At 31.3% G+C, this 20775-nt stretch overlaps 2 protein-coding genes across 5 annotated transcripts; one reads left to right on the forward strand and one right to left on the reverse strand.

Moving 5' to 3' along the window:
- Positions 1-1265: 1265 nt before the first annotated feature.
- LOC107013053 (B3 domain-containing protein Os01g0905400-like) lies at positions 1266-11507 on the reverse strand. Of its 3 annotated transcripts, none has more exons than XM_027915364.1 (7): positions 11370-11507; positions 8265-8367; positions 7287-7447; positions 5860-6802; positions 3774-3851; positions 3507-3631; positions 1266-1822 (listed from the first exon to the last, which is right to left on the reverse strand). In XM_027915364.1, the coding sequence occupies exons 3-7, from the start codon at positions 7401-7403 to the stop codon at positions 1580-1582; spliced, it is 1506 nt and encodes a 501-aa protein (XP_027771165.1). In that variant the 5' UTR covers positions 7404-7447; positions 8265-8367; positions 11370-11507; the 3' UTR covers positions 1266-1579. The 3 variants fall into 3 exon arrangements, with proteins under 3 accessions (XP_027771165.1, XP_015068524.1, XP_015068525.1); XM_015213038.2 differs by having other exon boundaries at positions 8176-8367; XM_015213039.2 differs by lacking the exon at positions 8265-8367 and having other exon boundaries at positions 11370-11497.
- A 4601-nt stretch (positions 11508-16108) lies between these two features.
- Positions 16109-19481, forward strand: LOC107013787 (E3 ubiquitin-protein ligase AIRP2-like). Of its 2 annotated transcripts, none has more exons than XM_015213664.2 (5): positions 16109-16554; positions 17912-18074; positions 18184-18250; positions 18716-18947; positions 19052-19481. In XM_015213664.2, the coding sequence occupies exons 1-5, from the start codon at positions 16463-16465 to the stop codon at positions 19260-19262; spliced, it is 765 nt and encodes a 254-aa protein (XP_015069150.1). In that variant the 5' UTR covers positions 16109-16462; the 3' UTR covers positions 19263-19481. The 2 variants fall into 2 exon arrangements, with proteins under 2 accessions (XP_015069150.1, XP_015069149.1); XM_015213663.2 differs by lacking the exon at positions 16109-16554 and adding an exon at positions 17400-17705.
- The last annotated feature ends 1294 nt before the right edge of the window (positions 19482-20775 follow it).

The following is a 20775-nucleotide window of genomic DNA, read 5'->3' on the forward strand; positions in this document are numbered from 1 at the left end:
GTTTTATCAACAAAAACACAAATTTATGAATTTTAAACACATACCTTAGGAAGTGTGGGTCTTGAAACAGTTGATGTAACTTTTCTTGGCTTTTTTTTCTGGATTTTTTCAGTCTTCTTCTTTGGCTCAAGTACATTCTTGTTCTTCATCAATAATGGGTCATGCAATCTCTTGGATCTGTTCTCAGCCCACATTTCATCATCCGAATCATAAACACGTCTAGAATCACCATCTCTAGATTTACACTCTTCCATAATATTTGTAAACTCACACGATGAAGAGAAAGAAGGAGACTAAAATGTTTACCCTTTAAAAACTTAGAAAATCTGGTTAGAAAGAAGGAGACTCCTACAAAATATCAAATAGATATGGCTGCAAATTTGTACTTGAATTCAAATTTTGTTAAACTGCAAACGTATGGAATGGGGAATTCAAATTAGACAATTATACACCTATACGTAGGGAAATAAAAAAGGAATAAAAATTAATATGGTAAATTTTAATTGGGGCTGTTAATGGGGAAGTGGGTAGCTTGAAAATAGGATTTTGTTTTAGTAAAGTAAAACTTGCCAATTGGGTGAAAAAAGGGTGGGAAATCTTTATGTATCTTTCATATTTTTTCAATTGGGGGGAATAAGGGATTTTTGAAATTTTTATAATAAGTAGGGATAAATGGTTATTAAGATAATTAAAGGAGTGTAGTTAAGTAATTTTTCCTTAAAAAAAGGAAGAGATAAAACGCCCGAGAAAGATGCAAGTGACAATACATTAATTTAAAAAAAATTGTTAGATTTAGTAAGAAAAATTATATTATCATAAATGATAAATATTTTTTCAATATAACATATTTATGTGATTTACCCATTTAATAATGTCCCCTTCAGAATATGTTAATACCTACTGCAACATTTTTTGTCGGTTCATATTCTAACGAGTGATATCTTGTTGGTATACACAATTCTCACAAACTTGAAAAGATTCATATGAAGAGATATAAGTAAACTTTCATTGGACTTCTAATAATAAACATTAAATGTTATCAATAGTTAATGAGTATTCATCGTACACCTATTTTTATTTATCATCTTACATAAATTTAAAAAAATCTTAGACATGGTTAACAAAATCTACAGATTTATTATTAAGTATATAAAGCCATCAAAAAAAAAATAGAAAACAAATATTGATTAATGACAAAAAGAGTTTCATTTTTCATAGCATGTGTTTTTTCTAAATTCTTGAAAGTAATTAAATAAAATGATCAGTTTTTATATCGAAAAAAACAGGATTATACATTAATCAAACTCAGTAATATGCCAAACAAAATGAAACATTTGCTCTAAGATTTCATATTCCATTACAAAAAACAGTGTACCATATATACAAATGAACTTGATTTTTTAAGAAAAGTATTCACATAATAATCCATGAGTTAGTGGCCTAGCCAGGCAACAACTAAATGTAGTTCAAAAACAATTTATGAGAAACTTGCATAGCTCCTTTTGTCATTCCTCTTGTAACTGCATATAAAGTAAACAGCTCCAAGTACTTCTTTGGCATCTTACCTTCATTTCCACTTTCAGATTTTGCGTATTTCAAATATGCAACCGCGCTGATTTACAAGTTGAAACAGGCATTCATCTCCTGGATTCAGGCCATAAGTTGCAGTAACCTGTTTCCAACCACATGTCAAAACATTAAAACCTGATCTGCTATTATAAAGTGTAGGCCAGATTCTTTTATCTTGTCCTCGGAGATAAATAATCATCCTTCCTAGCTTTGCCTTTTGCGGTAAATATTTTCTCCAGGATTCTGGTAATTCCTGCAGAGATTTAAAGGAGGTCTAGATTCAGTAACAGCAATGTAATGTAAGTGCTGCTTAACATGGTATCCAAATGATGAAAGGACCAGAACTTTCGAAAAACAATGTAAATCTTGCTTCACAAAAAGATTAGTGTTCCTTACCTATATGACATCTTCCGCTTTAGAATATAAACCAAAGAATCAAATTATCTTATTTGCAAAGAGAAACTTAACAGAATGTTTGTGTACGCAAGAAGTGATGGAATAAGACAGTTGCTTTGAAGAAAAGAAGTATAACAAAGAGAGGTCTTACTAACCAATTGATTCCCTCTACTTCGAGAAAATCATACCTCACAATTATTCAAGGACATCCAAATAAGAAAACATATTCGTCAACTTTAGATTTAAAGAAACAGTGTCCTGCTTCTCAGGCGCTAAACTTGAAACATAACAATAAGTTGATCAAAGTATGAATAATAAGTTATTGTGTGTCCAGTGTGTGATTACGAGATGCCTATTTTGAACAAATTAGAGCAGCAAAAAAGACAAAAGTTATACCAAATCCGGTGTACATGTATTTTTTTTATTTCAACGTCTGAGTTACAAAGTAATCACAACTTTACTTCAATGTTCAGAATTTTCAGAAAACAGTTTATAGTGTTAAGCCTAAAGGTGTCCTGGGAAAGACATTATTCCCTCTCAACATCTTCTTATTAAATGCAAGAGTTTGATGAAAAGAATGTCAAAAACTTAAAAAGGATGCATCTTCAGCGGTAAACTCACGACATATATCAACTCGAGCAGTGTGCAAGCCAGTATTGATGAATATTCATAGAGAACTGATAGCATCCATGGTGGAATACCTCTATTAGGACTTGATGAAGTTCAGGAAGCTAAGGAGATGGCGGCATGCAAGACAATGTTGCTGGCCTTCAGTGGAAAATCAAAAAGACGCTCATAGTGGAAGAAGAGCCCAAAAATTAAGACTAAGAGTGGGCTAAGCACAATATTTCATGGTCCAAGTCCAAGCTTGAGAGCATAAAGATTGGGGCCCATATGGAGCACAAAAAGAACTGAAAAGTAAGCCCAAGTTGGCTGAATTACACGTCCAAAGGGTCTGGAAATTATGCTCAAAAGAGCTGAAATCTGGCTTGTATTTGTTTGGTTCAAGAATTGCCACTTCCTTAATTTGTTAGGTAGTTTTGTGAAGTGTGACATTGATTTTACATGTTTTCCTAGTTTAACTTTACCTAGTTTTCTAGTTAGATTTTACTAATTATCTCCATAAAATTAGAATTCAAATCTCATGATGTCTAGAGAGGGGTGCACGATTTGCCCTTACATATAGAGTTCTTTACGTTTTTCGGACACAACATTGTCATGGATATTATTGAGAGATTTTTTACTTACAGTTTACAATACACTAGCTGGATTTTTTTATCATGTACATACTTGGTATTTATCTTATAAAAGTAAAAACGGTTCTTACCCGATTGATTGAAGGTAATTAATTTTACACAAATTGTTGTCTTTATTGTCCAATAAGGGGATCTAGATCACTTCCATTCGTAATTTTTATTTTGGCATTATTTTCTTGTTTTTCATTCAACTAACTGGCTTCGTATCAAAACCACATCAAATAGTAGAGAATTGCAATCCACCAACAAAATGACGGAACGAATGATATTTTTAACTAGGTGTACCAGAAAATCTCGGCCATCGATCTCCACCAAACATGAATAGCTTCCTGCATTAAGGGATCGTGCGTCTCCTGAATCAGCAGGCTCACTTTTGATGACTTTTTCATTACCATTTGCATACTCTCCTCCTGAATCATGTACATAACAAACAGCAAGAAGATGCTTAAAGGCAGTTCAAAGCAAAACACCAACATGCCATAGGCATTTATGAAAAACGAAACCGGATTAAATAAGTTGAGAAGATATATAAGAATGAAATAAAAAACTCACCATGTATTGCTCTAGCAGGAGAAAATGCTACTGTTGTTATCTCCTCAAATTCTTTCTTCACTAGCATTGCTTCCCTAGCTTCATGTGGAAAAAATATTTACCAATGTAAAATCCTTTAAAGTCACAAGATAAGGATCATGTCTACTAGCAAATCAAGTGAAGCTCAAAATCTCTCAGGCCAAAATTAAAACCAACAATTTCATGTCAAAAATTCTTTAAGTCCTACTTTGGATATGTGATTGGATTCAATATGGGTAACGGTTTTGCTTCTATTTTAGAAAGTTTAAGATGAACACGAAAGGCTGAAAGGAGGAGGAAATAAGCTGGTGATGGAGAGTGGTATAGCCTCAGGGGCATGTAAGGGGAACATGTGATAGGAAAGGCTCGTCTTTTGGGATGGAAGGAGTAGGGGCCAATCAAAGGCCAATGTCCTAATACAGAGGACATGATCAGTACAACCAATTAAGTAGTAATCACAAGTTAGCTCATATATTGGAAACTCTTAAGTAGTGAATCCCAAAATTTCAAATGGAATAATTGATCTTCATATTTCCAAAATGAACAACAAGTTCAGTACTCGAACGAATTCTAATCATAATTTGAATCAGACGAAATAAGAGAAGTTCCTTAGTTCTTTGAGATTTATATCTTAGGACATAATCATTAAAGAATATTCTACACAATACTGTTATGATTCTTTTGACTCTCAACACGACCACTCAAACTTCAAGTTGGTTGTATTATTTCTTAGTTGGAAAACAAGATATACTCAAACACCATTTGAAATAGCGAACAAAATCATCAGAAAGAAAAGAATGGTGAAGTCTTCCCTCGTGAAAATCATCGGTTAATTCACAGCTCTAAAATGACAGGTACTTCTTCCACCATAAAGAGGTACTGGGATGAAAATCTTTGGAACATCATGGACTTAGATTTAACTGATACTTGAAGAGTAACTGAAAAAGTGTTGGATTAATGACTGGAAAAGTTGCTATAAGAATAGGCCGAATAAAGGTGGAGCCGACCGAAATGGACCAAAAAGAAGTTAGGCATTGTTAGGACAAATACAAAGATGAAACGATTGCCAAAAATGAACTGATGCTACTGAGACAGTCATTGGAAAGAGAAGTTGTGCAACAGGGCATGTCACCAAAAAGAGGTAAAAATAGTAAAACTCAAAAAGGAAAATGTTGGCAAAATCGACAGTGTGAGACGCTGGTAGTGGAAGCTAATTAAGTCTCAACCAAGATCCTGAAGATTCTGTTACCAAGTAAACAGAACAGTTTCAATGGAATGGGATGTCAATATATAAGAGAGCTCTGCATATAAGTTGAGTTTCTTGAGGAATTCCAGATTGTTGTGATATCACCATTAAGGATTTAATCATTCACGAGATGATCAAGAAAAACAAATTTACAACTCCAACAATAAATAGAAATACAAAAACCCCACTTGCTCTGAGGGAAGCAATTAATAACGACATAGATACTGCTGAAGCCAAATCTTTGAGTCAAATATGGAAGGTAGAAATGACATTTTCACCCGAGGGAGCTTGGAAAAATCGTAGAAACTGTGAAAACACGTGAGAAATTGGATGGATACGACAAAAAGATGAAAACTGAAGAAGGGTTATACTGATGTGGACTGGAAGAAGACAGAAAAATAGTTTTTGAAGCTGATGATTGAAGAACAAAATTTAGGTTACAATTAATCAGCAAAATGAACAAAAGGCTTCCCTGTGCTCACTAACCTACAAAGTTGAGCTTTATGGAATCTAACTGCAGCCTGAGACTGCATTTTTTAAAGGAATTGACCTTGGACCTACCTCAACCCAAACGATAGATCATACGAAGAGGATTGACCAAGACCATATAAGGAATTCATGTACCATCCCACAAACGATATGGGACCCAACAATTTGGGACAGCTCAAGAGTCAAGACTAAGGTCAAGCTCAACATAGTGTCAGCAAAACCAATTTACAGCTGAGTCATCACTGCCTCAAGTATATAACCGTAATATCCATATTCAAGACAATACAACAAAAAAAACAATCCTAACAATTTGTTGTGAACAAAAAAGCTTACCAAATTGAGATGCTTCATTGGATTTCTTATATTTTGGATACCGCAGTGGAATATCCTTTGCTGGGCTACTAACCATATTGGTTGCCCTGATTCCAGCCTCAAGCTTTGACCACGGTGCTTTTGAATTCAAGTTGTCGATCTCAACATTTAAATTTGATTCTGTTTGTGATCTAAAATTGGCTTCAACCTGATTATCCTTTCCAATGTCACCTTTAAAAGGACTGCTAGTTCCTACTGTAAGAGGTTTGCTTGCTGGCATTTCAAAACTTGACAGATGCAAGCACAACCTGTCATCTTCTTGATCATACTGAGCATTTCTATCAATCACACAACACGATTCATCCACATCTATAGCTGAATGTACTGATTGTCCCTTCCCAATGTCAGCATTAATGTTTGTTGTGAAGTTGGCAGTATTTGTCTTGTATGTGACCTTTTCAGACTCTGATTCAGCAGATGTTTTAAAGTTGGCTGCATTTGCCTTGTATCTGACCTTTTCAGACTCTGATTCAGCAGATGTTTTAAAGTTGGCGGCATTTGTCTTGTATGTGACCGTTTCAGACTCTGATTCAGCGGATGTTTTACTCTTTTTCTTAACTGAAGTTACATCAGTTGTTTGAAACAGCTCAGCCGGGGCAGTTGCTTCAAGGTAAGTCCTTGCTCTTTTTCTTCCGTTGCCAATATCACTGCAGGACTTCTTTTCACAACCACTTGTTCCAAATATTTTTACAATGAAGTGCTGACCCGGAACATAGTGGAAAACCAAGAAGTCGCCCACATCCAAACCATGGTCTGATGAAAATTTAGGCCATCCCTGACGGATAGAAAGTGAACCCTTGTGGTTACACACTGTTACCCTCCATCTGTGTCCACTTGAGTCCTCCAGATAAGTTTCCTGATCAGTCAGGTGTGTAACTGATCGAGCAAACTTGGGGGGAAAAAACTGGAAAGTAAATGCGTAGAAATTAAAACTACGAAATACTACATATGGATACACAACTCGGATGCAAAGTTAATGAAACAGGTTTACAATCAAATCCTTGGAAGTTGTTTGAGTTCTAGAAGGCACAATGATTTCTAACACAATTAATGCCAAAGAGAATGTTAAGAGTAACTAATGCATTTATGCAAGATATGTTCTATTGAAAATAAAGCATGAAAATTGGTTTGTTATCTACATCAGTATTGTCATAGCTCATGAATTCTAAAACTTGAACAGCTACTGCAAAGATTGTCCAACCTGTATTAAACAGATAGTATTGCACTCAGTTTAAGCAAAAAGGATTTCACCAACAAATATAAAATTATACAAGAATAACTAATTACAAATATGGTGATCACAAGTCAAAACCAACTATACATTCATAAAACAAATACTTTAAACTAAGTCGATAAAATAAGCGTAAAAACAAGGAATTAAAACTTACCAGAACTTGTAAGAAACTTTTGTCAATCATTACTTTAAAGAAAGAAAGAACCCCCTTTCCATGAATCAACATGCAGTCCTTCTTGCACCCACCACATGCTTCGTTTTCGCATTCCATCTCCTCCCTATACAGAGTATGCTTCCCCTAACAACTTCTAAATCCTACAAAGTGTATAACAATATCAACTTGAAAGTTCAAGTTTAAAAATAAAGCAAGTATTTTTACTAAATACCCTTAATAAATAACTATAAAAAGATGTTGCTCTTTAGTACTGTTTCGGTCTCTTTTTACTTGTCCAATTTTAACTTTTTAGTTGTTCAATTTTTGACAAATCAAAAAAAGACAATAACTTTTTACCTATTATAATCAAAATTTATTTAAAGAGTTAATGTTTCTGAAGAACAATAGGGTTAAAATAGTAAATTCACAATGTCAATCATAATTTTTTTTTTATTAGTTATGGACAAGTAATTAGGGAGAGAATATCCGAGTTAATGTAACACAAATAGGACGTTATGACGCTGCTACACACAAGCACAAGTAGAATGTGCAGAGGCAGAAGCAGCTATCAAAGGGGGAAATCGAAATTCGACCCAGTTAATAGCTTGAATGTTGATTGATGAGTAACAATAATTAATTAAGTCTCCATAACAATGACCCTTCAATTTCTAGGGTAATGTTTTACTGAAATCAGTTCCATGCATGCTCTGTGGTCAAGTCATGTTAAGCAGAAAAAATTAATGCTGCCATTTTTTCAAGCTAACCCAAATCAGCTATTAGCATGTAGACCCCATTCGAAAATCATGGCTATATACCGATTCAGATCAGCTAAAAATCAAAGAAGAAAACCAAAAAAAAAACAAAAAACTCTTGCAGTCTGATTACACACCTGGAGAGGAAATAGTACAGTCTGAAAACAGAGGAAAATTGCAAGGTGAGAGCAAGCAAAACTCTTCGTTAGACTAAAACTTTACTCACTATTGATTTAAGCAGCAGAGCTTGCTTTGTCCGTTGCTATGTCCAAGAAAACAGTTTCTTTTTCTTTTTATTGTCCTTTTGTATCTTAAATGGACACAATCACCTAATATATAAATAACGATTCACATGAAAAATTGTGGAATCAACCATAATACTAGAGTTGTTATAATACGAAACAAAGTAATTCAAATTAAAAGAAATTATAACTATATATCTGAGATAAGGTAGATAAAAACTAAAGTAATGAATTTTGACGAAGCTAGACTAAGAGTTGAATAGTTGGGCTAAAATTTAATAGAGAACTTTCACATATAGTCACTCAAAAATAGTTTAATTACTCTCCATAATTATAGTTAGATAATTAGAATTCGTAGCTACATGTTATAGGGAGGAGAGAGGCGAGTAAGACCGGGAGAGAGAGGAAAGAGGGCAAAAAGTGAAAGAGAGGTGAATTGTATGTGTATATCGGTTAGATAATTGTATATTATGAATATGTATTTGTATATATGGCTGGAGAGATAGGGAGAGGGAGGAGAGAAGCGAGTGAGCTTGGGAGAGGGAGGAGAGGGCGAGCAAGATTGGGAGAGAGGGCAGAGAGTGAGAGAGAGGTGAATTGTATATGTAAATTGGTTAGATAATCGTATATTATACATATGCATTTGTATATATGGCAAGCGAGATTGGGAGAGAGAGAAGAGAGGCGAGCGAGATTGGGAGGGGGAGGAGAGAGGCGAGCAAGAGATGGTAGAGAGTGGGAGAGAGGTGAATTATATATGTATATGATTGGATAATTGTATATTATACATATGTATTTGTATATTTTGACGAATTATACATACACAAATGTGACTAATTATATAAATTTGAAGTCAACCCACGTAATTAATATATAATGTTAGTCGTAAGTGGTAATCATTGCAAACTATAGCTATGGTGAGTAATTAAGTAGTATAGTTTTACTTAATCGCGTAATTTTTCTCAAATTTAATTGTTGCGTTTGAGAAAATTATATAGTTAAATCCTTAAGTTAATTAAATATAAAATTATAAAAACTTATATATATAGTATAATTTCTTGGTTCAATTCGTTTATTTTACAAGTTTTTTTTTAAGAAAAGAACTCAAAATCAAACCAAATAGTATTTTTAATATTTAGTTTCAAACTCAATCAAATATCAACTTTTAAAGTCTGTTTGGTTCGAATTACAGTTCGATTTGATTTTTTAACCATAATCATGAGCAACCCCAATTATAATAACCTTAGGCACACTCAGTACATGTGCATCAATTTTACTTGTAAGCGTTTAGTATCAATTTTATTAGGAGTTGTTTGATAGTTGATTAAAGTTATGTATTGATTAGTTATGCTTATATTACTTATGTATTTATTGATTATGTAGACACTATCGTATTAGTTATGCAAATATTTGTTAAGTAAAATTACAATTCTTATTTCTTAATTTTCCAAAAGATTGTGTAGTGAGCTAATATTTATTGTAGCCATTATAATAATCAACTATCTATATAACACATTAATTAAAACTAAATAAATATAAATAACTATAAATAGAATAAAGTATATAAAAATTACTAACGATTAAAAGTAATTTGTATTAAATAGAATTAAACAATTAAGTAATTAAAATCTCTCTACATAGATAATAGAGAAAAAACCTCTCGGCATCACAAAAAATAAAATTTATATTAACTAAAATTATATCTTTGAAATCATATTAAACTAAAATTTACAATTTTTAAATAAGTTTAAATCAGTATCTACTATATGAAATAGAACCTAAAATATCATTGAACGGTTAAACATATTATAAAATTTATCCTTTATCCACCTTTTAGCTCTCAAACACCATCCACCTTAATTTAATATTGATCATTTTTTTAATGACCACCCATTTAAATTTAAATGAATTGAATTAATTCCTTAAATACAATGACATTCTATTGATCACATTTCAAATAATTTAAATTAATTTACAAACCATCCAATCCTAATTAGACCCACCCAAATCATATACACTCCGACCCACATTAACTTTACCCCATTGAACCCATCTTCATTCTCGAATTGAAGAAATTTAAAATTTGAGAATTGCGAATGATCTTTATGTATTTTTGGTGTTTTTAAGGAATACATTTAATTCAAACACTTCAATTGAAAAGTGTTAAAAGTTGTTTGGAATGTAAAAATTGGTTTTGCAAAATCATTTTTGTAAAGAATGGTATGAATGAGTCTTTTTTTAATAACAATAACATAAATGAGCCTTTTTAAAAAATTCGATGACAGATGAATCTTTTCCTTTTTTCAAAAACAGAAATCAGCCTTAAAAATGGTGATTTTTAAACGAAATTTTAGTTACCCAAACTTTTACACGGCTAAAAAATAGCTTAAAAGCCAAAATCCAATAACATTAAGAGGACGTTTCGATTGACTTAAAAGTTGATCAGACGTTTTTTTAAATAGTTTCTGACTTCTGAATGTGTTTCATCAATGTAAAAATAACTTAAAATAAGTAAAAAAAAAAGACTCAAAATAAGTTAGAAAATATTTAAAAATATTAAAAATAACTTAAAAAGCAAAAATAGGTCTCCCAACACTTTGAGTTTTATTACTCAAAAACTATTTCTTTTAAGCTAATCCAAATCCACCCACTTACTCTAGTCCATATGTGAATTATGGAAACAAAATGGAAAAAAGAAAAAGAATATTGCGTATTTCAAAACGAATGAAGTATGTATATTCAAGTTTAAAATGTTAGTATTTAAAAAATAGAGTAATGGATGAACATACACACTAAAATTGTTTTTAAAATTTTGTAGTAATTTGAAGTGAAATTGTGAAAACAGTCCAAGTAAAATTTCAATTTTAGCAAAATTCCTCCACAAAATTCCTCATACGTTATGTCCAAACGTTTTCTTTGAAATAGAATTTTGACAAAATTCCTTCAACGAACATTTAATTATTTCAAGGCTGAATATAAATTCTTTAAAACTAAATGAAAATTCAAAACTAAAGTTGTATATATAGTAATCAAACTGAATAATCTAACATAGAAAATAAGATAAAAGTCATAATATCATCGATACTCACCTGTGAACCTCTTAACCCAAATCTACATCAACATAAAAAGTAGCGTAGCCAGAAATTTCATGAAGAATGTATAAATTATACACGAGTACATTTTTTTTTTGAATGAATGAGCGCATTAGAAATTTCATAATCCAACCATGCAATATACATAATAATAAAAAATTGAAAAAAAAGTAGGTAAAAAAATTGAAAAAAAAGAGGTTTAATGCTGGTAGCAAGATTTGAACTCACGAATATTTAAAGAGTTAGCTCTTTGAAAGCACCTTAAATCACTAGTCTACAACACCTTGTTTTGTTAGAGTTGTCCAAAATACATTATTTAACCACTTTATATATTATTTTACTTGTATATACGGTATATAAAGAGTGTCCAATTAAACACCCTAAAGACTATATAGCTACGCCCCTGAACATAAAGCGCCACATTTCCTAAAGAAAAAATATAAAAAAACACGTTTACACAACACCTAAAAAGTTCAAACGATATGTCCAAACAAAATTTCGATAGTTTAATAAGGCAGTTTGGGTTGGTGAATCTACCAAGTCAATCAGTCAAATGCTTCCCTATACTATACGTACTCAATAAAATAATTAAAAATGGAGTAGAGAAGTCCACATTCTCTAAGTATTGAAGTGAAATTCAAACTTTATATTTGTCAAAAAGGAAGAAATATAGTTAGAGTTATACATACGTTACCTTCATTTGAATTTGTAGAGATTACTATTCTAGTAGGCGTTGGTGGTTCACTAGTTTTTTCCATCCATTAATTATACTACTTCTCCTACGTATAGGTTGGACTCCCCGCCATAAATATTGAACTTTTATATAAGATATTGAGATTAAAATTTTTAATACTATATGGGAACTTTATCAAATAGCCATTACAATAATTTCAAATATGCTACGTAGTTATAATTTGTTAAGTACACTCGTAGTTACATGTTAGAGTGAGGAGAGAGAGTATAGAATGGAGAGAGGCAAGTTATATACATATATTTGTCGAATCACATAAGTGTGTGTCAGATAATTATATATATGTAATTGGTGTACATATGTATTTGTATATCTGGCGATCGAGATTAAGAGAGAAATGCGAGCGAGAGAGGGCAGATAATGAAGGGAAACAACGGATTCCGTTTCTATATTTCTCATACAAGTGTATATGTATATGTATAAGCGAGGAGAGAAACGAGAGAGAGGAAGAGAGGAGAGAGGAGAGAGGAGAGAGGAGAGAGACACACATAATTACAACTAAAATTAATTTACAAAAGGTAATTTATTCAAACTATAGTTATGTTAGCTAATCAACTGATATATGTTTGTTCATCTACGTAATTGTTATTATTATTATTATTATAAAAATAGTAGCTTAGACGTAATTGGAACGTTGACTATCATATCTTGAATGAAATATTTTATTTTTAATGTGTTTTGATTAATAAGAGATTATTTTTACTTTCTTTTGCATATTTCTATAATATTTATGGCGTCAATATATGATATAATTGAGACACATCTAGCAAAATCGAAATTGAAATTCTCTATTATAGGTAAATAATAACAAATGCACTTTTATCTATCCATCTTATTTGTCACCAAATTAAAAATAACTTTCGGTTTCAAAAATCAAAATTATACTTATTTTACTTTTCTTATTAAAGATATTCATTTCCTAAGAATTTAATTATTATTAATAATTATGATTTATGAATAATATATTAAAAATTATCATTTTATTTATTCTATTTTAAAAGACGTATCAAGTTAAACAGAAGTGAGTAACTGTAAATCTAATGTTAATTATATGCTATGCATTTTCTCGTTCTTGTTAACGAGGGGTTCGAAATTCACATTCCTTTATCCGTATTTTATGTATAGCGGCTTCCAATTAATAGCTCTTAAATTATTTAAAAGCTTTTTTTTCAACCGTTGAAAATTATCATAATGAATTGGCAGACCTTTTTTTTATTTCAAATTTAAATTAAAAAGCATAAACAATTAGTAGATCGTTTATTAGTTGAACAACTTCCATGTAGGTACCAAACTTTGTATAAAAGGAAATACTACTAGTCTACTTTTTTTTTTTTCTTCAGAAGATATTAATTAAATGTACGTTATTTTATTTAAGAAGAAAGAGCTATTAGGTACAAAGAGAAAAAGAAAAGGAAATTTTGGTGGGAGAAATTCATAATTAGGTACATGACGGTGATAATTCAAATAAAAAAAAAAATTGATAGTTAATATGTATTTTAATATACAGATATTTTTTGATATAACAAAGGGATAATTCAGATAAAAAATGAAATAATCAATGATTGAGATGTAAAACTAACGAAAATACGATAGTCAAATATTGTTTAAGATTGCTCAATATAGCATTTAATTAATTAATTTTTGAAGTTCTTCAAAAAATAATTTGGTTTTTTAGGAAATATGCTTTGACAAGTGCTTCTTGTAATTATTATTTTTCTCGAACACTTTATTACTAACTTTGATTTTATGAAATGAAAAAAATGTGATTTTATGAAATGAAAAAAATGTACTTTAATTGGAAAAAATGCAATTGTTTCTTGTTTTTATTTTTTCATATAACATGTAGCTACAAATTGTAATTATCAAACTATAGCTATAAAAAGTAATTAATTATTTTAAAGTGATTATATGTAAAAGTTTCTCTTTATTTTTTCACTTACATAACGAAACAATGAATGATTTTATATTTACAAGGGAATTTATAAATGGTTGGAAAAAATTTATTTTATCATAGAAATTACTCTACCTTTTTAAATATTCACAAAAAAACATTTTTTTAAAGTAAAAGATCATTTAACTTTGTTTTAAAATCACAAATTATGAACAAATTTTATATGATTACTAGGTCATTCAACTTGCCCAAGTACGGTCATATAATATGTTTATTATGTTTCCTTCTATAATGGCTTTCTATTGTAATTTTGGCAAAGTTAAAGTTACTTTTCATTCCGACTTTTTCTACTATATGACATCTAAATAAATATAATATTTTTCAATTAAAATATATTTTTAAATTTTATTATAATTCTTCTATATGATATCATATGTATATTCGAACCCAAGAAGCCAACTCACATCAAGCATTATAAATGAGTTTATTGGATTGGTTATTCGGATGTACATATTGGATTAGGTAGAAAAAAATTATACTAAGGGTTAATTTTAATTAGAATATAAATATATCGCGAAAGGGTCACGAATCAGAATAAAAGTTGAAACATATAGATTGACCATTCAAAAGTAAAATATATATCTAAAATTGAATTACAAAGGAAAATTAGTTGAAAAAGTATAATAAGAGATACATAAAAGTGCTTTAAAAGGGGGGGGGGGAGATGTTTTACACGGGACTTAAGCTCTCAGACGGCAACGTAAGTCTCATGAATTTGTGGGGCGCAGTCTCATGTATATTCAATTTTATAGCAATAAAACAAGCAAAATAATTCTTTCAATGATTTATGATTTTTATTTAAGATAAATATTACTAATTAATAATGACAAAAAATAAATATTAGAATTACTATTTGAGAAATATCATCACACCAATAATAAAAATATGATTTAAAGTAAAAAAAATTCAAAAACATAAATTAAAAACACGCGGGTATACGTTTTTACGTTCAGGACTTACGTTTTTATGCTCGGGGCTTACACCTCAAATTTTAGAATTTATGCCTTAAAGATCTACATCTTTAATTTTCACCCCAAAACGTTTTTGGTATTGCCCCGCCCACAAATTCTTTCTCGGACTCACCCCAAAAACATTTTTGAAAATATTGCATATAACTATTTCTACGAATAGAAAGAAAAATGTGATGTTTTTTCTTATCTTTTAATTTTAGTATACTTTCTCCATCTCATATTACTCCAATTTGAAATGTTTAACAATAATTGTTCATTTTATAAAATTAATAGATAATTTTAAACTTAGTTCTTAATTTAACTTTATCATTAGTTATAATTCGTAGTCATTTGTCTATTACATTTTTTAAGACATTATATTTATTATATTCGAATTGTGATATAGTTAAATTAAGTTTTTGTTTATAGTTTTTTTAAGAAGTATGCACGGATAAATATCGTTGGACAAAAGAGTAGTTAATATAGAAAAAAAATTAATTACTACATTTTTAATTTAATAAGACGAGTAATAAATTGAACAACTTTCACATATAGCAAACACAAAATTTATATTTGTATATAGCAAAGTTTGCATAATTGCGCTTCATAACAAACAAATATATGTATAATTCGCTATACATATACAATTGAAGCGAATTGTATAAAACGAAGTGTATATAACGAGAAAGAGAAAAATTATATACAATTTGAATTTGTATAAGACGAGAAAGAGAGAAAGGCAAAAAAGACTTGGATAGGGGAATAATTTTATTGTATAATTATAAGTGTATATGACGAAAATATATATATACATGATTATATACATTTTTCTCTCGCTTCATACAATTAGAAACACAAATTATACAATTCTATAAGCGAAACAGGCGAGGGACGGGAAGCGAGCGAGAGAAGAACTGACAAACAGTTTGCTATGAAACACAAATAAATCAAACAATAGCTACTATATTTATTTTATATTATTAATTTGTCATTCTATTCAATTATCCCTAATTAATTTAGTTGAACTATCTTTTTTTAAGTAAAGATGATTCTAACTAATATTCAAATAGGGAGCAAACAGACAAGTAAAACTGGTAGGAGAAAATAAATTGAGAATTGAGTTCTCATTTGAAGAAAATAAAGTCAAATTTGCCTTGGAACTTCCATTACTTATTTTTTGTCAGTCAGAATAAGAATTTGTAACTGCAAGCAACCAACCATAACAAAGACCAAATCTCTCTCTCTCTTCATTATTTTTCTCTCTGTGTTGTTCCTTTATAATGAGATTTTAGGACTCTGTCAATGGCCGCTCAACTTTCAGTAAATAAAAACTCTTTCTAGCCTCCGTTTGACTTCTTCTTCTTCTTTTTAAGTGTTCAAATTGAGTGTTTAGCACGAAAAAGTGTTTGTGCATTTGGGAATTTTAGTTTTGAGATAAATGATGACGAATTACTATGAATTTGTGAAATCTACTTCATGTGAAGATTCTTTAAAGGCAATTGAAGCTGACATTCAGTATGCCAATTTGCTGTAGGTTCTCATCTCTTACTTGTGTCCTCTGTCTTCAACTCTTTGATTTTTCTTCGATGATTTGAGTTTCTGGGGGCCCAAGTAAAGCCATGCAATTTGTTCCTGTTACACTATAGATTTTAAAGTTTAAAAATTTGAATTTTTTAAATTGTGTTTGAACGTGTATTTTATTCGAATTTATGTTTGGACTTCTGCGATTAGAAATGAAATTTCTCAAAACAAATGGGTCTGGACTAGTTTTAAGAACTCAAGTGCGGTTCACGGATATTTGGTGATAAGTTCTATAATCTATGGCCAAAAGCTAGCTTCTTTTTATATTTTAAATTGGTTTGGGACGAGGGGTTTCTTTTATGTTAAGTTACAAAGATAAAAATATTTATTTAATACTTTTTTTTTAAAAAAAAAAATTTACTTTTCAAGTATTACTTTCGTTTAGTTAATTGATTTTTTTGTTTGTCACACTTTTGTTTTGTTTTTTTTATGAAAAAAAAGAAAGGAAAAGGACCTTGAAAAATACTTTAACTTTGGCTGAATTTATGGTTATAATATCAAACTTCATGAAATATATTTACTTCTATATTATTTAATAGTGTATTTTAAAAATATATATGCAACTATGTGTACACATTACTATTTATAATTATGCAATATTTATAATGTTTATGTGTACATATATTTACCTTTAAAATACACTATTAAATAGTGAAAGAGTAAAATGTCATTTTCAAATTTTAATATCCTTATAAAAATTTCTATCAAAATTCAAATATCTTTCGGATTTTTTTTTTTAAAAAAAAGAGGTTGCCATAGAGAGGGACTAGAGCTTGGTAAATGCTATGTCTTTTGCATTTACAGCATGTGAAAGTAGGAAAATGCTGTTGAATAACACGAAATTATTGTGGCTAATAAGGTGCTTGAGAATAGTGAGGTATCAAAATTCAAATCTTAGGGAGGCAAACATTAATTGATTTCTTCCCATTTGCCCAAGTCTTAGCTAATGGACACTATTATCCGATACCTATGCTGATCGGAGGTAGAGTTGTTGTAAGTTGGCCAGGACACCACGTTATAGAAAAAAAAAATACCAGCAAACTATTTGCTCTGGAATTTGTATTCTCGGGTTATTTTAATGGTCTCAGAATAATGCTATTGTAAGCTGTATGTGTGTTTGAAAGTCTGTTATATCTGCAATCTTCAATTATGGTTCCTTCAAACGTTCTATGTTTAAATCATTGTGGATTTGCTAGTGATTTGTGTTGCCAATTACTTAAACGTGTTACTGGACAAATCGTTGTTCGGGCTGCAGTTTTAAACTACAAATATTAACCTTTTTGTCCCTGTAAATTACGCGTCTCAGGGCAGCTTCTATTCCGAGGTTCAAGAATGGTACTCGTCTACAAATGAAGTTGGTGTACAGTAACTTGGCACCGGTACTTCTGTTCTTGCTTCAATGGATGGATTGCTCATGCACATGCTTACTTCCAAGTTATTTCAATTTCTTCCACATAACTGTATACAAGGTTTGTTTCTCTATTCTCGGGCTGTCAATTTCTTCGCATATATAGTACTAACTTAAAGATGATATTGTTATATTCGATACGTTGAAATTAAAGTTGTGATGTTCTTTAGGTTATCCCCAATGCGAAGAAGAAGATCCATTCTGATGCTAGGAAGGCAAGCATTAGAGAATTCTATGGTACACACCATTTTGTGGGCAAACTCTTTGATATTTTTTGTTTATTGTGCGTCTCCATGTTGGGAAAAAGGACAAATATACTCTGAACTATCGTAAATGGTATGCAGATATCATTTGCTATATTTTTGGACATTGGTGCTCCTGTAGTCCAAAAACTAGAGCATATATGCCCTTCGCTCTAACGGAAGACTAAATAGGGACGTGTGACACAATTTTATCCATCGATAAATGTCGGATGACACGTGTATGCCGTTATTATTAATGGTATATATGCTCTAGTTTTTGGATGAAAGAGACATCAATGTCTCAAAAGTATGACGGAGGGTATTTGCATACCATTGACTATAGTTCGGGGTATATTTATCTTTTTTTCCCTCCATATTAAATGTCTAGAGTTTTTCCCCAACTATAACCGTATATGTGTAGACTATGGACACTTATTTCTTTGATATATACAATTTGCAGCTGTTCTATTACCATCTCTACGACACCTACATGATAGCTCATCAGAGCAGGAACATAGTCACGACGAACCTCAAGTTTCAAAAATGATTGTTGGAAAGAAAGTACAAGAGAAAAAACATTTTGATGCTGATGTAGAGAAAGAAAATGAATGTGGAATCTGCTTAGAACCATGCACCAAAGTAGTTTTGCCAAACTGCTGTCATGCTATGTGCATTAGTTGCTATCGTGACTGGTACGCGATACATACTCTTGTTCTTCGTGCTCATTATTAGTACTTTTTATTGCGAAAAGGATATATTTTCTGGTGATACTCTTAATCTGTGATATCTGTTGCAGGAACTTGAGGTCAGAGTCCTGCCCATTTTGCAGAGGAAACCTCAAAAGAGTGAATTCAGGGGATCTGTGGGTTCTGATAGGCAGTAACGATGTCGTTCATCAGGCAACTCTTTCGAATGAGGACATGTTGCGTTTCTATATTTACATAAACAACCTGCCTAAAGATATTCCAGATGCAATGTTTCTAGTTTATTATGAATATTTGATATGATTTTTAACTTCTGAAGTAATTAAGATAAGAAGTTTATCATACAAAACAAGGCCTGTGGATAGTCCATAGAGATATTCCAGTTAAGTCCTCTAGTTCCTTGACAAATCAATTTTCCAAAACATTTCTTGTTAACTCTGTGTTGAATAACTACATCCTTGCTGTAATTTGTAAAAGATGTTGAAATCAGCCAAGAGATTGTTACCTCATTTTCAACACTCTAATAAGTACTTATTATGTGATTTCTAAGCATTTCGTCCGCATCTCTATGCAGTGCTGAATCTAGAATTTTAAGGTTGTGGCGTGTGGATGTTCTAAAAGTAGCGGAGTCAAAAATATAAAAAACACATGTTAATAACGAGATTCGGTTCGAGCCTTAAGCACCCACCATAGAGCCATTGGCCCAACCAGATCATTTCTTCATTGGATGCTCTATGTTAATTTTATACAAATATCTTTTAATTTCTACATAGATATATATATATATTACGTAATGAGGTTAATGGGTGCTCGAACGTCCGGCGGACTCCATGTGGGTCCGCCCTTGCGTCTATGATCAAAATCTGTTGCCATTACATATATCTGTTGATTTTTTTTTTCTTCAAATCATTCAAAAATTAAAGATTACGAAGAAAATCAAACAATTATGATAGTTGATGCAACACCTCCAGCAGTTGTCTGAGTTGTTGCAACTGTTGGGAATAAATCCGTAACAGAAATAATATTTGCGGTAATAAAGGCAACAAATGCGGAACACAACAATACGGTTAATCAACGAGAATAAAAGAGAAATAATGACACCAAGATTTTACGTGGAAACCCTCCTAAATAAGGGAAAAACCACGACCCGAGAGGAGCAACGAATATCACTATAGTAAGGATTTTACACTTGAGTGTCTGAGTAAAACTCCAAAGACCACTACACATTCAAAAGAAATAACACTCTTTTGATTTTTCCACCTCACTACAATATCGCTCACACTCTCTATTTTTCCTCACAGATTATTTTCCTCTGTGATGCCTCACTCTTCTTTCTCTCCTTTTGTAATTCTTTTTTGGTGTGCTTAGAATGAAGAATTCTCCTCCCTTTTATAGAGAACAAATACACTACCCTCCAAATGTGCTATAGAAGAAAAACATTTTTTTTCTTCTTCATAGCTTACCTACACTACCAAACTTTGAAATTGGCACAAAACAAGTTTTTCTTCTTTATAGATTACCAACTCTACCAAACTTTGAAATTGGCACAAAGATATTCAAAGTTTGGTAAATGGGGATGGACCTCACAATCTCCCCCTCCAGACCCATTCACCCTGAAGGAGGAAGCTATAGGTTTCTAGCTTGAGTACATGCCGACAAGTTCTTTGCATAGCTCAAACTTGTCCCTTGATACCACCTTGGTCAGCATATCTGAAGGGTTTTCAGTAGTAGGGATCTTCATGACCTGCATAGATCCGTCCTCTATCTTTTCACGAATCCAGTGATATCTCACGTCGATATGCTTCGTCCTTGCATG

This window comes from Solanum pennellii, chromosome 3 (assembly GCF_001406875.1).
Source record: "Solanum pennellii chromosome 3, SPENNV200".
Lineage (NCBI taxonomy): Eukaryota > Viridiplantae > Streptophyta > Magnoliopsida > Solanales > Solanaceae > Solanum > Solanum pennellii.